Source organism: Aspergillus alliaceus (assembly GCF_009176365.1).
Source record: "Aspergillus alliaceus strain CBS 536.65 unplaced genomic scaffold BDW43scaffold_10, whole genome shotgun sequence".
NCBI classification, from domain to species: Eukaryota; Fungi; Ascomycota; class Eurotiomycetes; order Eurotiales; family Aspergillaceae; genus Aspergillus; species Aspergillus alliaceus.
In genome coordinates, this window is record NW_022474693.1 from 753,654 (window position 1) to 769,223 (window position 15,570).

Genomic DNA, 15,570 nt, shown 5'->3' on the forward strand with positions numbered 1-15,570 from the left:
CCATTTATATGGGTTTCCATCCGCATCTTGTGCTGCATAGTCATAGACCTAGTGACGATCGCCAATTTCCTCATCAAAGGCGGATCCTTGCGGGGAAGAAAGAGCAGGCATTATGGGAGCAACATAGGGGTTCTCCTCGACATAGGGGCACAATCAAACAATTAACAAGGCGCAGTTTCCTGAAGTAGACCACAATAATATAATCATTCCATAATATTTTCGTTTTTTCTCTCGTCTCGGGGCAGTAAAGTAGATCTATATAATAAAGTTTCACAGTCGATGCGAATACGTCGGCAGCCAAAACCTTCTATACCCAAGTCTCCAGAACCCTCGTCTAGTACAAACCGGAGGCTTTCGACGTCTCATGACATCATGATCTAACTCTTGGCTCCATGAGGTGATAATCACTTGCGTCGATCATGAGCTTGACCGTACCCGAGACAATAGATCTACGCCTGGATGGGTCTCTGACTAATGTGATATTCGAATCAAGATTTGAGCGACGACTATGACAGCCGCGTCTGGACCTGATACTGATGGTTTTCAACGTTGTAGATGATAATGTGTCGCCGACTTTGAGGGAGGATTAGAGTGGTTATTCTTGTCGTTTGTGTAGATCATTGATCATTATGTAATTGTGCTATACATCGTTAAGTTAGTTACATAGTAGAGTAGAGATATATATTTCCGTAGTCGGTCTACGCAGAACAAAGTCTCAGGCTTCAGGGGATAATTTTTCAATGTAGAATGTAGTATATATTGGCATAGCTTCATCCATATTTATTAAAATTATCATGCCCATATTTACCTTTTGAAAGTCTTGCGATTGCTTTTTGACCTACTGAAGGGAAGTATTGTATGTATTATGTACTACACCGCGATATCGTTAACTGGGCAAGGTTGTCCAATATAGTCGAATGAGTCCAGGGATACAAGGCCAATATTTTCTACAGAGTACTAGTAGTATTTGAACATGATCGTTTTCGAGTGATGCCAACTGGTGGCTATATAAATAACAAGCAAACGCTCATTGCATACTAGGTAAGTATTAGGTACTATAGTCGTATTGTCGGGATCGCCAGCTTTCAAACATAACGAGGCTATCGAGAGTGGAAGGAAAACAAACTATCAGAAAAGGAAAGGAAAGGAAAGCAAAACAGCCTGGGGTAGTATAAATCATTCCTATTCGGTTACCTACTAAGTATAGTGTCAGGTACAAAGTGATCGTTGGTTGGTGGATGCTAAATAAACGGAATCTGACCAATAGAGTCCTAACTGTCAACCGTGGATGCGAAACCCGCTCCATGTTTACAACTCCATTTTCACGTCTATCCCTCTCGTGTCCAACACCACGCTGATTATCCATTGTCTTATGATTGACTATGGATTGTATTACGCCATTTTTTATCCTTGTAATATGTACGTATTAGCCGTGACGCCTGCTCCACAGAAAATGATTTCCTAAGCTCACAGTGTCCAGTCGATCTAAAGATCAGCGCCACGTGCGTCCCTTTTTCCAGATATGGAAATTTCAGTATTGGCTCACCTGCTAGGGATAGAAGCCCACCGCCAGCCCAGTATTAAATTTTGAATATCCCCGCAAATTGGGCAGTCATGTTGGTATTCGCTCGTTCATCCGCTGCGACTACCTTGTCAAGGGCCGTGGGCGTCTCAATTGCACCAATTGTATCCGATATAGCGAGTACACTGTGCCTGTCGGACTGATGGTTTGCACGTCCCGTCTCATCACAATGCAGGCCGTTCTGGCTGGTATCAGCTCAAACCTGGCTGATGCTTTTGCTGCCTCGTCACTTCCTGGGGTTCCATCCTATGTAGCTCCGGCTGGTTTTCCGACCAGCGCTTTCTCGTGGGTTTTTAATCAAATGCTGTCCCGGTCTGGAAAAGATTCTCACAAGCTTGAAACTTAGGTCTTACTATTATCTTCCAGCGAAGCCAACTCAAGAACCACAGCCAATCATTCATGATCCTATATTGAATATCACATTTCCGTACAACCTGACGAATCCTGATACTATCCCGAAGGAGAATAACGACCCCATCTTCTTCCCGGAGCCGTCTATGGATCTATCGGAGCGTGAACAGCATGCATTGATTGAGGCAGTGGTGGCCAATGTCACCCAAATTATCACCGCAAATAATACAAGCAGCAACTGCACCATCTGCAAGGCAGCTTTGGCCGCGGCAAAGCCGGCTGCTTGGTCTGCGCCAATACTAGTACCCGAGACTATGATATCTCTGTGTAAAAGGTTCAGGTTCCAGTCGGATGATACGTGTGAGGAGAAGTACACTGCGGCTGCTTTTGGGGCCATCTGGACTCAGGTTCTCGCTTATGCAGATGTTCAGGGTCTAGACGGAGACTATATCTGCAATTCCCTGAGCAGCACTTTCTGCAGTCAGCCTCAAACGAGTCCGTTGGATGTGGCAGATCTGTTCCCAAAGCCAAAACCGGCAAACCCACGCGTTCCTAGACCTAGTGGTGAGCGAATCAAGGTCCTGCACTTGTCGGACTTTCACCTGGATCCGCGCTACTCTGTGAATTCTGAGGCAAACTGCTCGTCGGGAATGTGCTGCCGGAGTAACCTCTTCAATTCCAACTCAGAGGATCAAGTTATTCTTCCAGCTTCCGCATACGGGTCGTACAAATGCGATACACCGTATAACCTTGGCCTTGCCGCCCTGGAAGCTGTTGGTCCTCTGACTGGAACCGACAAAGTCAAGAATCCATTGGCTTTCACTTTATATACAGGAGATCTCGTTTCACATGACAATCCTGCTACACAAGTTGATAGGGCCTACACAGAGTATACAGAAACCAGTATATACGGTATGTTTAAGTCGTATCTCTCAGGCCCCGTCTTCGCAGCTTTGGGCAACCATGACACGAGCCCTGAGAACATTGAATCCCCCCATGGTCTTCCAGGGCCATTGGGTCAGCAGCAAAGTTGGAACTATGATCACGTTGCAGGGCTATGGCGGCATGAGGGGTGGATTGACGAAGCTGCTGTCCAGGACGCAAAGCTTCATTATGGAGCATACAGTATCAAGTCTCATCATGGGCTGCGCATTATTACCTTCAACACGGGTAAGCGAAGATTCTAGTTAATTTGGGCAATGTGATACACTGCTGACACATGACGTCTAGATTTCTGGTACAAGTCTAATTATCTGAACTTCATCAACACGACGAATCCAGACAATTCCGGTATCTTTGCCTGGATGATTTCTGAGCTTCAGGAAGCAGAGGACCGTGGTGAGCGTGTTTGGCTTGTTGGCCACGTTCTATCTGGATGGGATGGTTCCAATCCTCTCCCCAACCCCACAAACCTCTTTTACCAGATTATAGACCGCTACTCCCCTCACGTGATTGCAAACATCTTCTTTGGCCACACGCATGAAGACCAGTTTATGGTATACTACGCAAACAATGGCACCGTGCGAAATGCTGGAACCGCCTTGACCACTGGCTGGATTGGACCCAGTGTAACACCCCTAACAAATCTCAACAGTGGTTTTAGGTTGTACGAAGTGGATACGGGAGACTTCAACATTTACGAAGCGTACACATTCTTTAGCAACGTTTCTGACTTCAGCTCTCTTACGAAAACTGGCCCTGTCTATCAGTTTGAATACTCCACACGGGACACATACGGCCCTGCGGCTGGATGGGACCAGGAGGCTCCCCTGAATGCAACTTTCTGGCACCGGGTTACCGAAGCCATGGAAAGGGAGGGGGATCTAGTCACCTTACAGAATGAATTGCAGGGCAGAATGAGTGTCAAGAGTCCCGCGTGTACGACTCCGGAATGCCACAAAGCCAAGATATGCTACATGAGGAGTGGGAGTGTCGCGCTCGGCCGGCAATGCACTCAAGGGTGAGTTTACCGGGTCGATTTACGTTGAATAGCATGCTGACAGAAGATACAGGTATGGGTCTGTGCAGAGCGCGTTTAAGCCATCTAAGAAGTGAAAGGCTTATGTATGTACAGTGTATGTGACCATACTATGATATGGATTTTCATGAAAAACTACGGTATGGTCGACTACTACAGACATGCTCAGTGATAAGACAATGCCAATGGTCAGAAATGGTCAGAAAGACCATCCGTACGTCATCCCTTTCGAACTAGGGAGCTCGATGTAACGGTTTGAGCCGTCGCAAGTTAGCGCTGCATTATCCAGTAATCGTGGAGGCTTCGTAAGTCAGCCAGGGAATCCTATACTATGTCGTTCGGGTTGGTCTAGGAACAACTTGATTTTTCAATATTGAACTGGCTAGACCCTGGTAGGCGAGTCACGCCACTGGCGCTAATAGGGAGAACGGTGAGGGCTTGTTTGACCACACCGTTCGTGAACATATCCTTAAATTCGGTAGTCCGATACCCTGTGTGAACATGTGGAATTTTGCTACTTTTCTCAACTGCGTGCCTTTTCTTCGAAGAGCTAATAAACCGGCATTGGTCATTCTGGAGACTTGGGGTAACTAAAGAAAATTGATGAGAATCATATATCTCGAACGAATCTGACCGTATGCGTCGAAATTCGAAGCGCCAATGACTGGTCAAAGGATAGAGGATGTGTGAGGAACCCTGGATCTATAGCTGATGTATAGGGTTTCATTGGCCGTCTGTTTCGAACGGATCGTCATCAGAGCGGACTTAGGGTTCAAGGAAATGGTGACGGCATTTACGTTTCATATCGGATGGAGGCGGATGATCCATAGGTTGATGGGCTGAGTTGCACGGAGTATGGTGTTGCCTGCATTAGGCGCTCTGGGTCGATATGGTTGGGCTTTTTTTTATATATGCATTCTATAGCGTATAGCGCTAAAAATTAGTATTATTTGCTGCAGAAATGCCTGACAACTGTTTCTTCAGGAGGCACTGCTGGATGGGAAGTCATAGAATATAAATACACATACAATGATCAAGCTCCATCTGTAGCACCTTTTGGCCATGTTCTTTTTTTTCTCAAGAGTGGTTCATTGCCCACACCTGTCCATTGGGGGAAAATTTTCTTGTGGTGGTGATTTCATGATTCGCATGACGTCGCAGCCATCCCGCCGCATATCGTCATCGGTTTCCCGGACATTCCGCAACATACTTTCCATAACAATATCAACCCCCATCGTCGCCATCCCTACATCTCTCTCCTCGGTTCACGACTCCGTCAAATAATCTCACTACAGCTTCCCATATCATCGCGCTTCTTCAGCGATCGAGATTATCTCACTTTCGCCGGGTATACGATACACCCCGACGCGCCTCCACGCGACTGCCCGAAACCCATAGCAGCACATACAGAGCCTAAGCTATCGAAATGGCTATGAACGGGATTCAGCTCGGCCTGCGGGTGTGGGAGGTATGTCGCCCTTGACGAATCTACCCGCATCAGATGGTGTGAGATCAGCTAACAAGATATGTCTCGGAACAGTTCCTTTGGACCCTACTCATCATGGCCCTCGTCGGTAACATGATCGCCGATTCTTTTAGCGGAAACCCTGCAACCGTCAACTATACCATGTTCGTTTCGGCATTTTCGATGTTTTCACTGTTCTACTTGGTGCCAGCATCCTTCAACATTGACTGGGCCATCCACCCAATCTTCATGATCATCCTCGATATTCTCAATGCAATCTTCTTCCTCACTGCCGGTATCGCCTTGGCCGCCAAGCTTGAGTGCCACAGCTGCAGCAATGATGTACGTGCGATCCACAAACTACGTGATGGGGAGAAGCGCATCGTGGGATTCGTGTTATCGGCAGACCCACTCACTATGGGAGATCCACCCGCTAATCGTCGATCATTTAGGAATACACCCTCCACAATGAGATCACCAACGGCTCTGTGCACCGGGAGAAGCGTTGCCGTGAGGCGCAGGCATCAACTGCTTTCCTCTGGCTCGGCTGGGCTGGATACACAGTGTCCGTTGTGCTCTCATTCTTGATCTCTCGCCGGAATGTTAACCTCCGGCCCCGCACGGGCCCTGCCCGTGGAGCCCGCCCCAGCATGGCTCAGGTCTAAGGACGATATATCTCAAGGAAGAGAGATTATCATGGAAAAAGCTGTGAGATGGTTGTTCTCAAGGATTTGGTACATAAACGCTGACTGAATTGCTTCCGACAGGGTCTACAGTGCAAACTGTGTGGCATCCCCATGATTCTCTAATTCTACAATATGTGCGAATGGACGCGAGTCCTATACATCACATTCAAGTCAATAACTGCACACGATATGTATACGCTGTCAACGCTTTGGAAACGTCATCGAAAAAGAGAGGAATGGCCATCTCTCCAAAAATTACCATGCTAGCAAATTCATACTAATCACATACAACGCTTAATAATATTCTAGGGTTTGGTGGAGTTGTGGACCTATATTTTGGTTATCTCGTCGAGCTGTGGGAGAGAAGCGGAGAGTGGGATATGGAGTATATTGGGTCTTGGATAGGATGTGGTGGTCGGAGGATAAAGTTTGGAGTTTTATATTTTGTTCTGTTATATCTTCGATATCGTAATGTTAAATGAAGCTTGGCTTAATGATTCTAAATTATCCATTGCAGTTGCAAGTCGTAAATTGAGATGTGTGCAAAAGTGGAGGGCAGGGTTGCTCACTTTACGATTAACATCATGAACAAATCTCCCGACTTCAGCTGTCTTGCCTTTTTCCTTTCCCCTTTCTCTGGCGCCCGCCAGCTATATTATCTAGCCTTTTGAGGTATCAACCTGCCATTCGAAAATGCAATAAATAATGAAAGCACTAACAAATACGATAACTAGGAAATCAATCATGAGAATATCCTCATAGGATTGACAGCTCAACATCGGCACTCTGTCGCTGTACAGTCACAATGCCACTCTTTCGGACCTCTTCATTTGCCTCTCCAAAGTATCTTCCTGAGCGGAAGCTGCACTCTAGTGTTAGATCACTATCGTCCCATAATATTAACCGTCACTCACCTCCAGTGGAGATTAGCCCGGACAACATTCTGGACTCCACGGATGTACTGCTGAACCTCCGAGTCGATCCCCTCACCCCAACTGGGCAGGTCTGCGAGTGCAAGGTACCAGTCACGGTAACGGGTGAGGAGCATGTCACCAATGTGGTCAAATGCCATCTGTGCCGGCATACCCGCACGTCGACAAATGGCGATCATATTGTGCGCTACGCCCTCCTTCTACAGTTTCCAGTAGGTTAGTGGGGTATATCTCCAGATAACTAAATTTTTCAAATGTTCAATGGGAAACTGACCTCCTCTTTGCAATAAGAGAGAATATCGTTTTGCCTATTGTTTCTGAGCGCCTGGTCTACCTATCTTTCAGATCAGTACTTACAGCAGGACCAGGTCGATGCCGATTCTTTCGATCTCTTGGACGCTCCTCGTCTTGAAGACTGAGTCTGGGATGTCAAGTTTGTGGGCATATCTGTCCATCGACAATCGTTATTACACCGATGTTTCTACGCTAGCTGGGCTGACTTACTCAACTAGGGCAAAGAGAGGTAAAACTCCGGAAGACCGTCTGCGTAAAGCAAGCATCTCGTCGAGTGTCGGGTATTCGTCCCTAGAACAATTGTGAACTTGCTCAATGGCTCCACTGCAGTAGTCCCTCATCGCTTTTGCAAACCTGCGCTGGACACCTTGAATATCTTTAGTCACAGCCCAAGGGTGTTCTGATGTTGGAGGGTCGTACCAATTGGGGAAGCCTATGATGCCTTACATGTTAGCATGCTTCTCCTGGTAAGGCAATAACGAACAAAAATTCTGGGGGCTACCCTGGTAAGGCGATGCCACACGGAATTATGGACATGAACTAAAGGGTTATCCTCATTATTGTCTGATGCAGCGCCATCATTTCGCATGCCCGCTAGCAGACTGTTGACCAACTGTTGAGCTTGTACGGGGTCATCTTTGAGGCCTCCATTGTCAAACACTGGAGAGAACTAACTTAATCTCCTGCGCACAAGGACATTAGAGTGAAGGGAATACTTACTATCATCGAACGGAAAGACCTATACGCGACATCGAGCAGTTTCAGTCGGTTGACGTCTTCGAAGGGCATGGGCAACTAAAAACCGTTACACATACCCAGTTCCCCCAATCAAACACCGTCCGAAGCTCTGAGGGCAAAGCATCTGGTACAACAATTGAACAGAAATACGAGAAATCGGTTTCGGTTATAACTCTCCGTTTTCTGTCGCCGAATGCGCATATCCTGCAATGTGCTCTCAGCTAGTGCTGCATGTTACGTCTTCTGCAGGACACACTGACCTTGATATCCACGACTCTGATTCTACTTTTACCGTTTCATAATGAACATTGGTCACCGGTTTTTCCGACAAGAAGAGCACAAACATTTTGGGAAGGCGTACGGAGATGTGGTCATCTCTGCGTGCTACTTTTCGCCGAGGCAGGATCAATTGCTGGGGGATTTGCGTGATATCCATGGGATGATCTAATGGACACTCTGGTTTACAACTTCTGAAGAATAGGAGTAGGGAACAAGGAAGTACCCTGTCCATTGCTAGCGCCCTTTAAGTACTGTGACTGTGATGCAAGCATCTCATCTAGCTTACTTCTCTTGTCACCAAATTCACACTTTCGTCCAAAAAGAGGGCCAATTTAGCCTCGGGTTACTTCAGCGATGAGCTTTACGAAGTGCTTGTTACCTAATTCTGATGCCTGCAGACGAGATAAAGAAACTGAATTAGTCCGTGATCACTGATCGTCACAAGATAGCCGCCGATATTCTTCGCCACGGGGGCTGGGAGCCACAAGCTATTGATCTTTGAATCGGCACCATCTTACCTATGCTGATCATGGTTCGTCATTCGAACTGTATCTGGAATTCTATTCGTTGCCCAGAACTGAGTATTCGATGTATCGAAACATAGGTCTCACGGATATGAAGTCCGATGGGCCGATCCCTGGCCAATTGGGGATGGCTCCAGAATTAATGGATTTAGCGCGCCTGAAAGAACGAGGCATGGTCTGCATCCGTTCCGAGGGAATGGCACCAGCCACGTATTCTTGCATATAGATATACTTTCTTTTTTTGGGATCTCTATCACATAGCCCATCCTTCAATCCAAGATACTCACCATCATCCCCACCGTGCTCCATGATGTAGCAATATCACACCTGATCCGTGCTCACAGTTCCACATCATTCATTGGGCTTCAAGGTCCTTGCCACCAATATCTCTCTTGTATAATTTCCCTCTAAGGCCTAGAACAGCCTCGGAATGACAATCTTGCATCCGTCACACGATGCAATTCAGACACCGAAGGCCTGACAAATGTGGAGGCAGGCCAGATACTCTCTGTTCTCCTGGGGAAAGGGGAGGACGGACTGGGTAAACTCAGCTGAAGATTGTCTGAACCTTGCCATCTGTGCTAGTCGTAGCGGCTGTCGTGATTCTGTAGCAGGGTAGAAACATATAAGATGATGGATCTTGCCTTCAACTTCGCATCAAGAACTAACTTGATTTACGGACGAAATGAACATTGCTCCTCCCTCTTACTTGAACTCCAGTGATCATATCAGCAAATGGGGCTACTCGTTTGCTTTTACGAGCGACCATCTCTCTATGGAAAAGACAGAGTCACTGCGTCAGCAATATGACACTTTGGGCGCTGCTGCTCTGGAGAGACTTCAATCCATACGATCTTCTTTGGTTGATCAGAGCAAAGCAAACGGGACGAGTCCACCCTCAGGAGATCTCTACACTATCCTCCGAGATCGCCACGGGGAGGACGAGGTTCTAACACGGTTCTGGAATGAAACCCACACAGTCCCGGACTGGGTTGATTGGGAGCAGCTCGAGCGAGGTCAACGGTTCTTCCATCGATATATGATTGCCAACCTTGTTGGTTTCGCATTACAGGGATTCGTAGCGGAAAACTCCGTGAGACTTCTTCCCTGTTCAACGTGATTTATGCTTAGGTCTGTGAGACTAACTCTGAACTTCTAGGCAGCCTCCGGCGTAGTGGAAGTCCTTGTCCGAACCGGTAGTTTCTCGACCCGTATGTTGCTGAAGCGATTACTAGAGACCTTCCAATGGTTGATTCAAGTGACCTCTGACCTTGCTGCCATCCAACCGGGAGGCGAAGGACATGTTGCAACTGTTCGAGTCCGACTCCTCCATTCGTCTGTCAGACAACGCATCTTACATCTATGTCGAACAAAGCCCGATTACTTCGACATCGACCGGCACGGTGTCCCCGTGAATGCCCTAGATAGCATTCACTCCATTAGTACCTTCTCCTGCAACCCGATGTGGCTCCAATTGCCGAGGCTTGGAATTTCCCCATCCCCCGATGAGCTCAAAGATTACATCGCCCTATTCCGATACCTTGGTTACCTTCTCGGGACGCCAACATCATACTTCGAGTCGGTAGAGAAGGGCAAGTGTACAATGGAGAGTATGATAGCGCACGAGCTACACACCACGGAGACATCGCGCGTGGTCGCTTATAACTTTGTCGAATGCGTAGCGAACCTTCCTGCGCCGTTCCATGTCTCAAGGAAGTTCATCGAAGCTGGTAGTCGGTGGATCAACGGAGACGAGATCTGCGATGAACTTGAGCTCGGGAAGCCCGGGGCTCTACATCAATTGATGTTCGCAGGCTATTGTGCTCTTGTCCGGGGGCTTGCCTGGTTGCAACGGATGGTTCCTCGCTTCGATGAGTACATGATTCAGGTATGTTACACTTATCCAGATCTGACCAAGTGAAACAACTCACTTAAGGTATACTAATTTGTACGCATAGCTCTCCCGAGATCTCTTGTATCAGGGAATAGTACTACGAGAACGCACCCGTTTCGACTTTAAGCATATCCCTCGAATGGGCAAGACCACCGGAAGGGAAAGGTGCTGCTCGGACAAAGGAGACAGGGCTTGGAAGACGGGCCAGTATCCCCTGTATCTTCAATCCACTTTGTACGATCTTACAGATATGGGGTATTTTGAAATATTGTGTGTCGTTATTGTTACTCTAGTGGGGGCACTAATGGCTGGGTGTGTGATCAAAAGTGGATTGTGGGTGCATGAAAGAACGCGAGGCTTGGCTATCTAGGCAGACATGAGGGGCTTTACATGACTCGGTGGTTGAGTAGGGGGGGGGGGTTAGGGTACAGCGTACAGGGATGTATAGTAAAGGAGTGTTGGTTGTCTTTTATACTGTATGTTATAAAACCCTGGTGATGAAATATAATTCTCGACCAGGCGGTGATACAAGGATAACCCCTCCACCCCACTTACCACTAGTAATTGCTATCACCCTGCACCAAATAGCCAACTCTAGAGAACACGCCTCAAAATACATTTCTAGCGTTGGCATATACTCGGCATCTGTGCGGGCTTTGACCTTTTGAGTTCAATAGCTGGAGTATGTGAACTTGGATAGGTATACTGTTTTGAAAGTCTCGGACCAATAGAAGCATGGAATTCTGTTGGATTGCGTCTGGTGATGACAAAGTACTTCAAGTCAAAACGCTGCACACCGAATTTAGAAGAATGATTAAAATGAGGCGCAAGTTTCAGTTGTTTGTTGAACCAATCGTTGCGACAGGGTTTTTGCACTTGCTGGAAAGCTTGGCGGGAAACTACCGGGAATGTATCGCTTGGCGGAGAAAAAAAGGTATGATTCAAGTTTTGAGTATAATTCGAAGGATACTATGGAGGACGAATGTAGTAGCGTATTATGTATGATTAGTATATTATTTTATTGTTGTTGTGGTAGGGTTGAGCCGAGGTCAGGAATTGTGAGTGTGGGAAGCACCAGTTCTCAATTATTCTCCGAAGAACCCATTTAATAGGATTAGAAAAAAAAATTAACTAAATTAAAAGTGTCTTAAAAGGCCAGGTGGAAAATTACTATCAGAGGGAGGGTGAAGTTGTTCCTGACAGAGCGGGGCAGACAGAGAGAAAAATGGGAGGGAGGGAGAGAGAAACAGCACCGTCAAAAAACCCCCTCCGCGCGGCCCGTGCAAAACAATTCCTCCAGAAGCTCTGCGAGTTGTTGCTTTCCCTCCACAACTCCTTATCGTGGCCTCTTCTCTTCCCATCACCATCCAGATCACACCGCACACAATGGCAATTAAGTGAGCTTGACTCGCCACTTACTGGCACAGCGAATGCGCTAATATTCCCCATCTAGCTACTTGATTCTCCTCTCCCGTCAGGGCAAAGTGGTTCGTGTACCCTCGTGGCCCACCTAACTTTTTTTTTTTCCTTGACCGGTCCGGAAGTTCGGCTGGGGACTGACTAAATTCTTTCTTCCAGCGCCTGGCCAAATGGTTCACAACTCTTTCCCCAAAGGAGAAGGCCAAAATCATCAAGGATGTGACTCAACTCGTCCTGTCCCGTCGGACAAGGATGTGCAACTTTCTCGAGTATAAGGGTACGGAACCAGCTACAGACCTGCCATCTCACAGCCCCCCCTAACCCGATATATCTATCTTTCAGACTCCAAGGTCGTCTACCGCCGTTATGCCTCCCTGTTCTTCATCGCCGGATGCGCATCTACCGATAACGAGCTGATCTCCCTTGAAATCGTGCACCGTTACGTCGAGCAGATGGATAAGTACTACGGCAATGTCTGCGAGCTGGACATCATATTCAACTTCCAGAAGGCATACTTCATCCTAGATGAGTTGCTGTTGGCGGGAGAGATGCAGGAGAGCAGCAAGAAGAATGTTCTCCGATGCATCAGTCAACAGGACAGTCTCGAAGATATGGAGGTGAGTTACTGACCGCTGTATACTGCTTGGAAGTTCCGCATAAATGAGGACAGGGGGTCTGAGGGGACTGCGATCGGATACGATTCGTACTTATCCTCAGGGCACTGTCTATGCTACTTTAAAGTGTGACCATTCTTATGCTTGGTTCTGTTTGCTGCCCCCCTCCTGGTTTCTTGGGCTTGTGGTATATATTCTCGCGCGTTGCTGTCTCGCTCCACGTTTACTATATAACCCAATTGTTTTCCTGCAATCCCTTTTTGCCACCGCGGTCGTTTACTCATCTCGTGCGTTCCGATCCTCCTTTGACCGGTTCGTCCATCGAGGCTAATATGGTTTGCCCCCTTCTAGGTTGAGGAAGATGTGGTTACGAAGATTATGTAGCGGCTTTTCCCGTTCGGCAACTGGAGCGTTCCTGTGTTACTATATTTGGATTTCCGCTTTAGGGACTTTTGGGAGGACATATTGGCGTTGGACGTACATAGGCGTTGTTTTCTACCCTGTTGACGACAGACTAATTAATTATACCACATGGATTCTTTTCAATTGCCGCAACCAAGGAAAGGATTCCCAATGTTTGGGTGTCCCAAGACCCGAGTTCCCCCCCCCCCCCCGTGAGGTAGGTGGATGATATCACTGGCCGACGGGGCTCACACGTGACCCCCACCCGGCGCAACGCGCAACTCACCCAAAAGGCAAGGCCCCCAATTGCCGTATGATAAACTCCATCCCCCAGTTTCCCTCCCTGGGCCTCTTCCCATCGCTACTTTCATATCACCTGCTGTGCCATGGCTATTAGGCCGTGAATTATTCAAACCACTCACTTGTTGTCTATTGAATATCCGCCAAACGAGTCACTACGCCAGTGGCCAACTCACAACCTCTTATCTCCGATCGGCTACGTTGCAACCGACGTGGACGCTGCCTTATCATCGCCAAGGATACCGCTGATCCCTAGTCCTGCTGGTTGACGCAAGAAGCACCCCTTCTGCCTTTTCCAGAGTGTTGATCGTCTGCGTTCCCTACTTGCGCTTTCGATATATCGGTCGCGATCTTGACCGTTATTGTCAAAGATGAAGGTTGGAATTCCATATCTCTACCGGGATCCTATGATCTTCACAAGTAATTTCAGTCATACTAACATATAACTTTCGCTAGTTTCTTCCCCTTCCCGAGATCGAGGACGTTACGAGTTCCCTGAACTTCGATACCGCCGATTGCCATATCCTTGGAGGTTGCGACCTTTACACGACAAAGGCCGCACGCGCCGACCGTAAATTGTACAAGAACATCGAACAATCACTCGAGGCACAGTATGAGTCTGTTCTTCGCCTGTCCGCATCCCTGTCACCACCGAATGCGTCGGACGCTGCTGCCTCGCTCAACCTATCGCGGTCTAGTCCCTTCGGGCCCCTGAGCGACCATTCGAGCCGGAGGACATTTGCCTACTTGATCGCAACGCTCAATGCAAGCCACCCGGACTACGACTTCTCTCATGTGCTGCGCCCGTCCGACTTCCATCGTGAAAGGAATCTCAAAAGGGTGATGAATACGATCGATACTACATTATTCAATCTTCGGCCGCGAGAAGCCATCGATCTTGCGCCTCCGTCCCCGGTTACAATCTCCGGGTCCTACAACGCTGGGGCTTCCGCTACGTGGGGTCCAAGAATGTGGCGGATCATTGATGAGCAGCTATCGCTGAAGGAGTGTTCTATCTACACTTATTCCCCGGAAGAAGATCCGTCCGATGCAGACGACGGAGCGATCTGGAGTCTACATTACTTCTTTTTTAACCGTATTCGGAAGCGTGTTTGCTACCTCTACCTTCGAGCAATCCCGATCCTGAGTCATACACCCAGTGAAGGACTCGCCACACCGACAGCAAAGAGGACATACGACGACGGTTATCTGACACCGGATCTCGGATCAAGCAAGCGAGCTCGCTACTGGCTCGGCGAAGGTATCCAACTGGAAGACGAGAGCGATTCCGACCAAGACCACGCCGGCAAGCCAACCCGACCTGTTGTCGATGAATACGACAACTACGTGCTCAGCGACGAGGAGTTCCGATCCAGATCCGGCAGCAAGGGCACGGTTCGTGCCATGAGTGAGGAGATAGCCGACTCGATGGAGGTTTAAATTACGATTCAACTTGTTACGACTTGCTATTGGCTTCCCTGCCTTACCTTTTAATCTTCGGCTGTCACTCCCTTTTTCTTCTTCAGTTCCATATGAATAGTTTCCAAGTCTTGCTTTGTTCTTTTATAACTTCTTTTACCGCATCTACTTAGGGTTGGAGGCGTTCGGTGACCGGCAGGGATGATAATAGGCCGCTCCTGCTGAAGTCGTTGTTGTGTTGGTTTTGTTGATTTTGCGCTGCATACCCAATTCGTTGTGGCGCGCCGAGGGCGTTGACATTGCGTGCTATACTTGCCGTTCTTGTACTTATGAATCTTAACCCAATGGACTGATAATGTGATTTGGAAGCATATCTACCTAGCGACTGAGTCGTGGTCCTATTGTGGAGCAAATCTCATGGTAAACCCACAATGATAACAACAGAAGTCCAAGAAAGGCTAAAGATAAAGGCGAAGAAAGGGAGCAATCCAGTACATCCCCCCATTTCCTCAAAAAGCACACCATAAATTTCTAAAATTAAAACACATACCCACAATAGGAAAACCCAATAGACATACACATTGTCTTGAGGCTGCAAAGTAGGGACCATAAGCAAGGTGGCCCGTGCTCCATCGGGGAAAGCTGTCCGTTCCCATACTGTACAATCAAGCAAATACAACAAACAGCACCAAC

At 47.8% G+C, this 15,570-nt stretch overlaps 6 protein-coding genes across 6 annotated transcripts; 5 read left to right on the forward strand and 1 right to left on the reverse strand.

Annotated features, from left to right (window-relative positions):
- Positions 1-1,342: 1,342 nt before the first annotated feature.
- BDW43DRAFT_20502 (PPN1 endopolyphosphatase family protein) lies at positions 1,343-4,150 on the forward strand. The gene is made up of 5 exons (XM_032039190.1): positions 1,343-1,419; positions 1,481-1,867; positions 1,929-3,103; positions 3,164-3,893; positions 3,946-4,150. Exons 2-5 carry the CDS (start codon positions 1,725-1,727, stop codon positions 3,986-3,988), a joined length of 2,091 nt encoding a protein of 696 aa, XP_031902930.1. The 5' UTR covers positions 1,343-1,419; positions 1,481-1,724; the 3' UTR covers positions 3,989-4,150.
- Positions 4,151-4,932: 782 nt separating this feature from the next.
- BDW43DRAFT_269147 (MARVEL domain-containing protein) lies at positions 4,933-6,566 on the forward strand. Its single transcript, XM_032041189.1, has 3 exons — positions 4,933-5,379; positions 5,452-5,718; positions 5,829-6,566. Exons 1-3 carry the CDS (start codon positions 5,338-5,340, stop codon positions 6,039-6,041), a joined length of 522 nt encoding a protein of 173 aa, XP_031902931.1. The 5' UTR covers positions 4,933-5,337; the 3' UTR covers positions 6,042-6,566.
- Positions 6,567-6,818: 252 nt separating this feature from the next.
- Positions 6,819-8,372, reverse strand: BDW43DRAFT_308893 (terpene synthase family protein; the record flags this gene model as incomplete). The annotated part of the gene is made up of 10 exons (XM_032046597.1): positions 6,819-6,924; positions 6,977-7,194; positions 7,269-7,302; positions 7,352-7,441; positions 7,499-7,655; positions 7,709-7,721; positions 7,791-7,948; positions 8,009-8,027; positions 8,104-8,230; positions 8,287-8,372. 10 exons carry the CDS (start codon positions 8,370-8,372, stop codon positions 6,819-6,821), a joined length of 1,008 nt encoding a protein of 335 aa, XP_031902932.1.
- A 724-nt stretch (positions 8,373-9,096) lies between these two features.
- Positions 9,097-11,093, forward strand: BDW43DRAFT_317955 (oxygenase MpaB family protein; the record flags this gene model as incomplete). Its single annotated transcript, XM_032048613.1, has 3 exons — positions 9,097-9,922; positions 9,989-10,717; positions 10,788-11,093. The coding sequence occupies exons 1-3, from the start codon at positions 9,515-9,517 to the stop codon at positions 11,091-11,093; spliced, it is 1,443 nt and encodes a 480-aa protein (XP_031902933.1). The 5' UTR covers positions 9,097-9,514.
- Positions 11,094-11,956: 863 nt separating this feature from the next.
- Positions 11,957-13,369, forward strand: BDW43DRAFT_269161 (AP-1 complex subunit sigma; the record flags this gene model as incomplete). The annotated part of the gene is made up of 5 exons (XM_032041190.1): positions 11,957-12,120; positions 12,177-12,210; positions 12,302-12,419; positions 12,485-12,759; positions 13,108-13,369. Coding segments are annotated over 5 exons (624 nt in total), but the record flags the coding sequence as incomplete, so codon positions are not given.
- Positions 13,365-15,530, forward strand: BDW43DRAFT_269172 (RNA polymerase III-inhibiting protein MAF1). The gene is made up of 2 exons (XM_032041191.1): positions 13,365-13,835; positions 13,915-15,530. The coding sequence occupies exons 1-2, from the start codon at positions 13,830-13,832 to the stop codon at positions 14,896-14,898; spliced, it is 990 nt and encodes a 329-aa protein (XP_031902935.1). The 5' UTR covers positions 13,365-13,829; the 3' UTR covers positions 14,899-15,530.
- Positions 15,531-15,570: the final 40 nt, after the last annotated feature.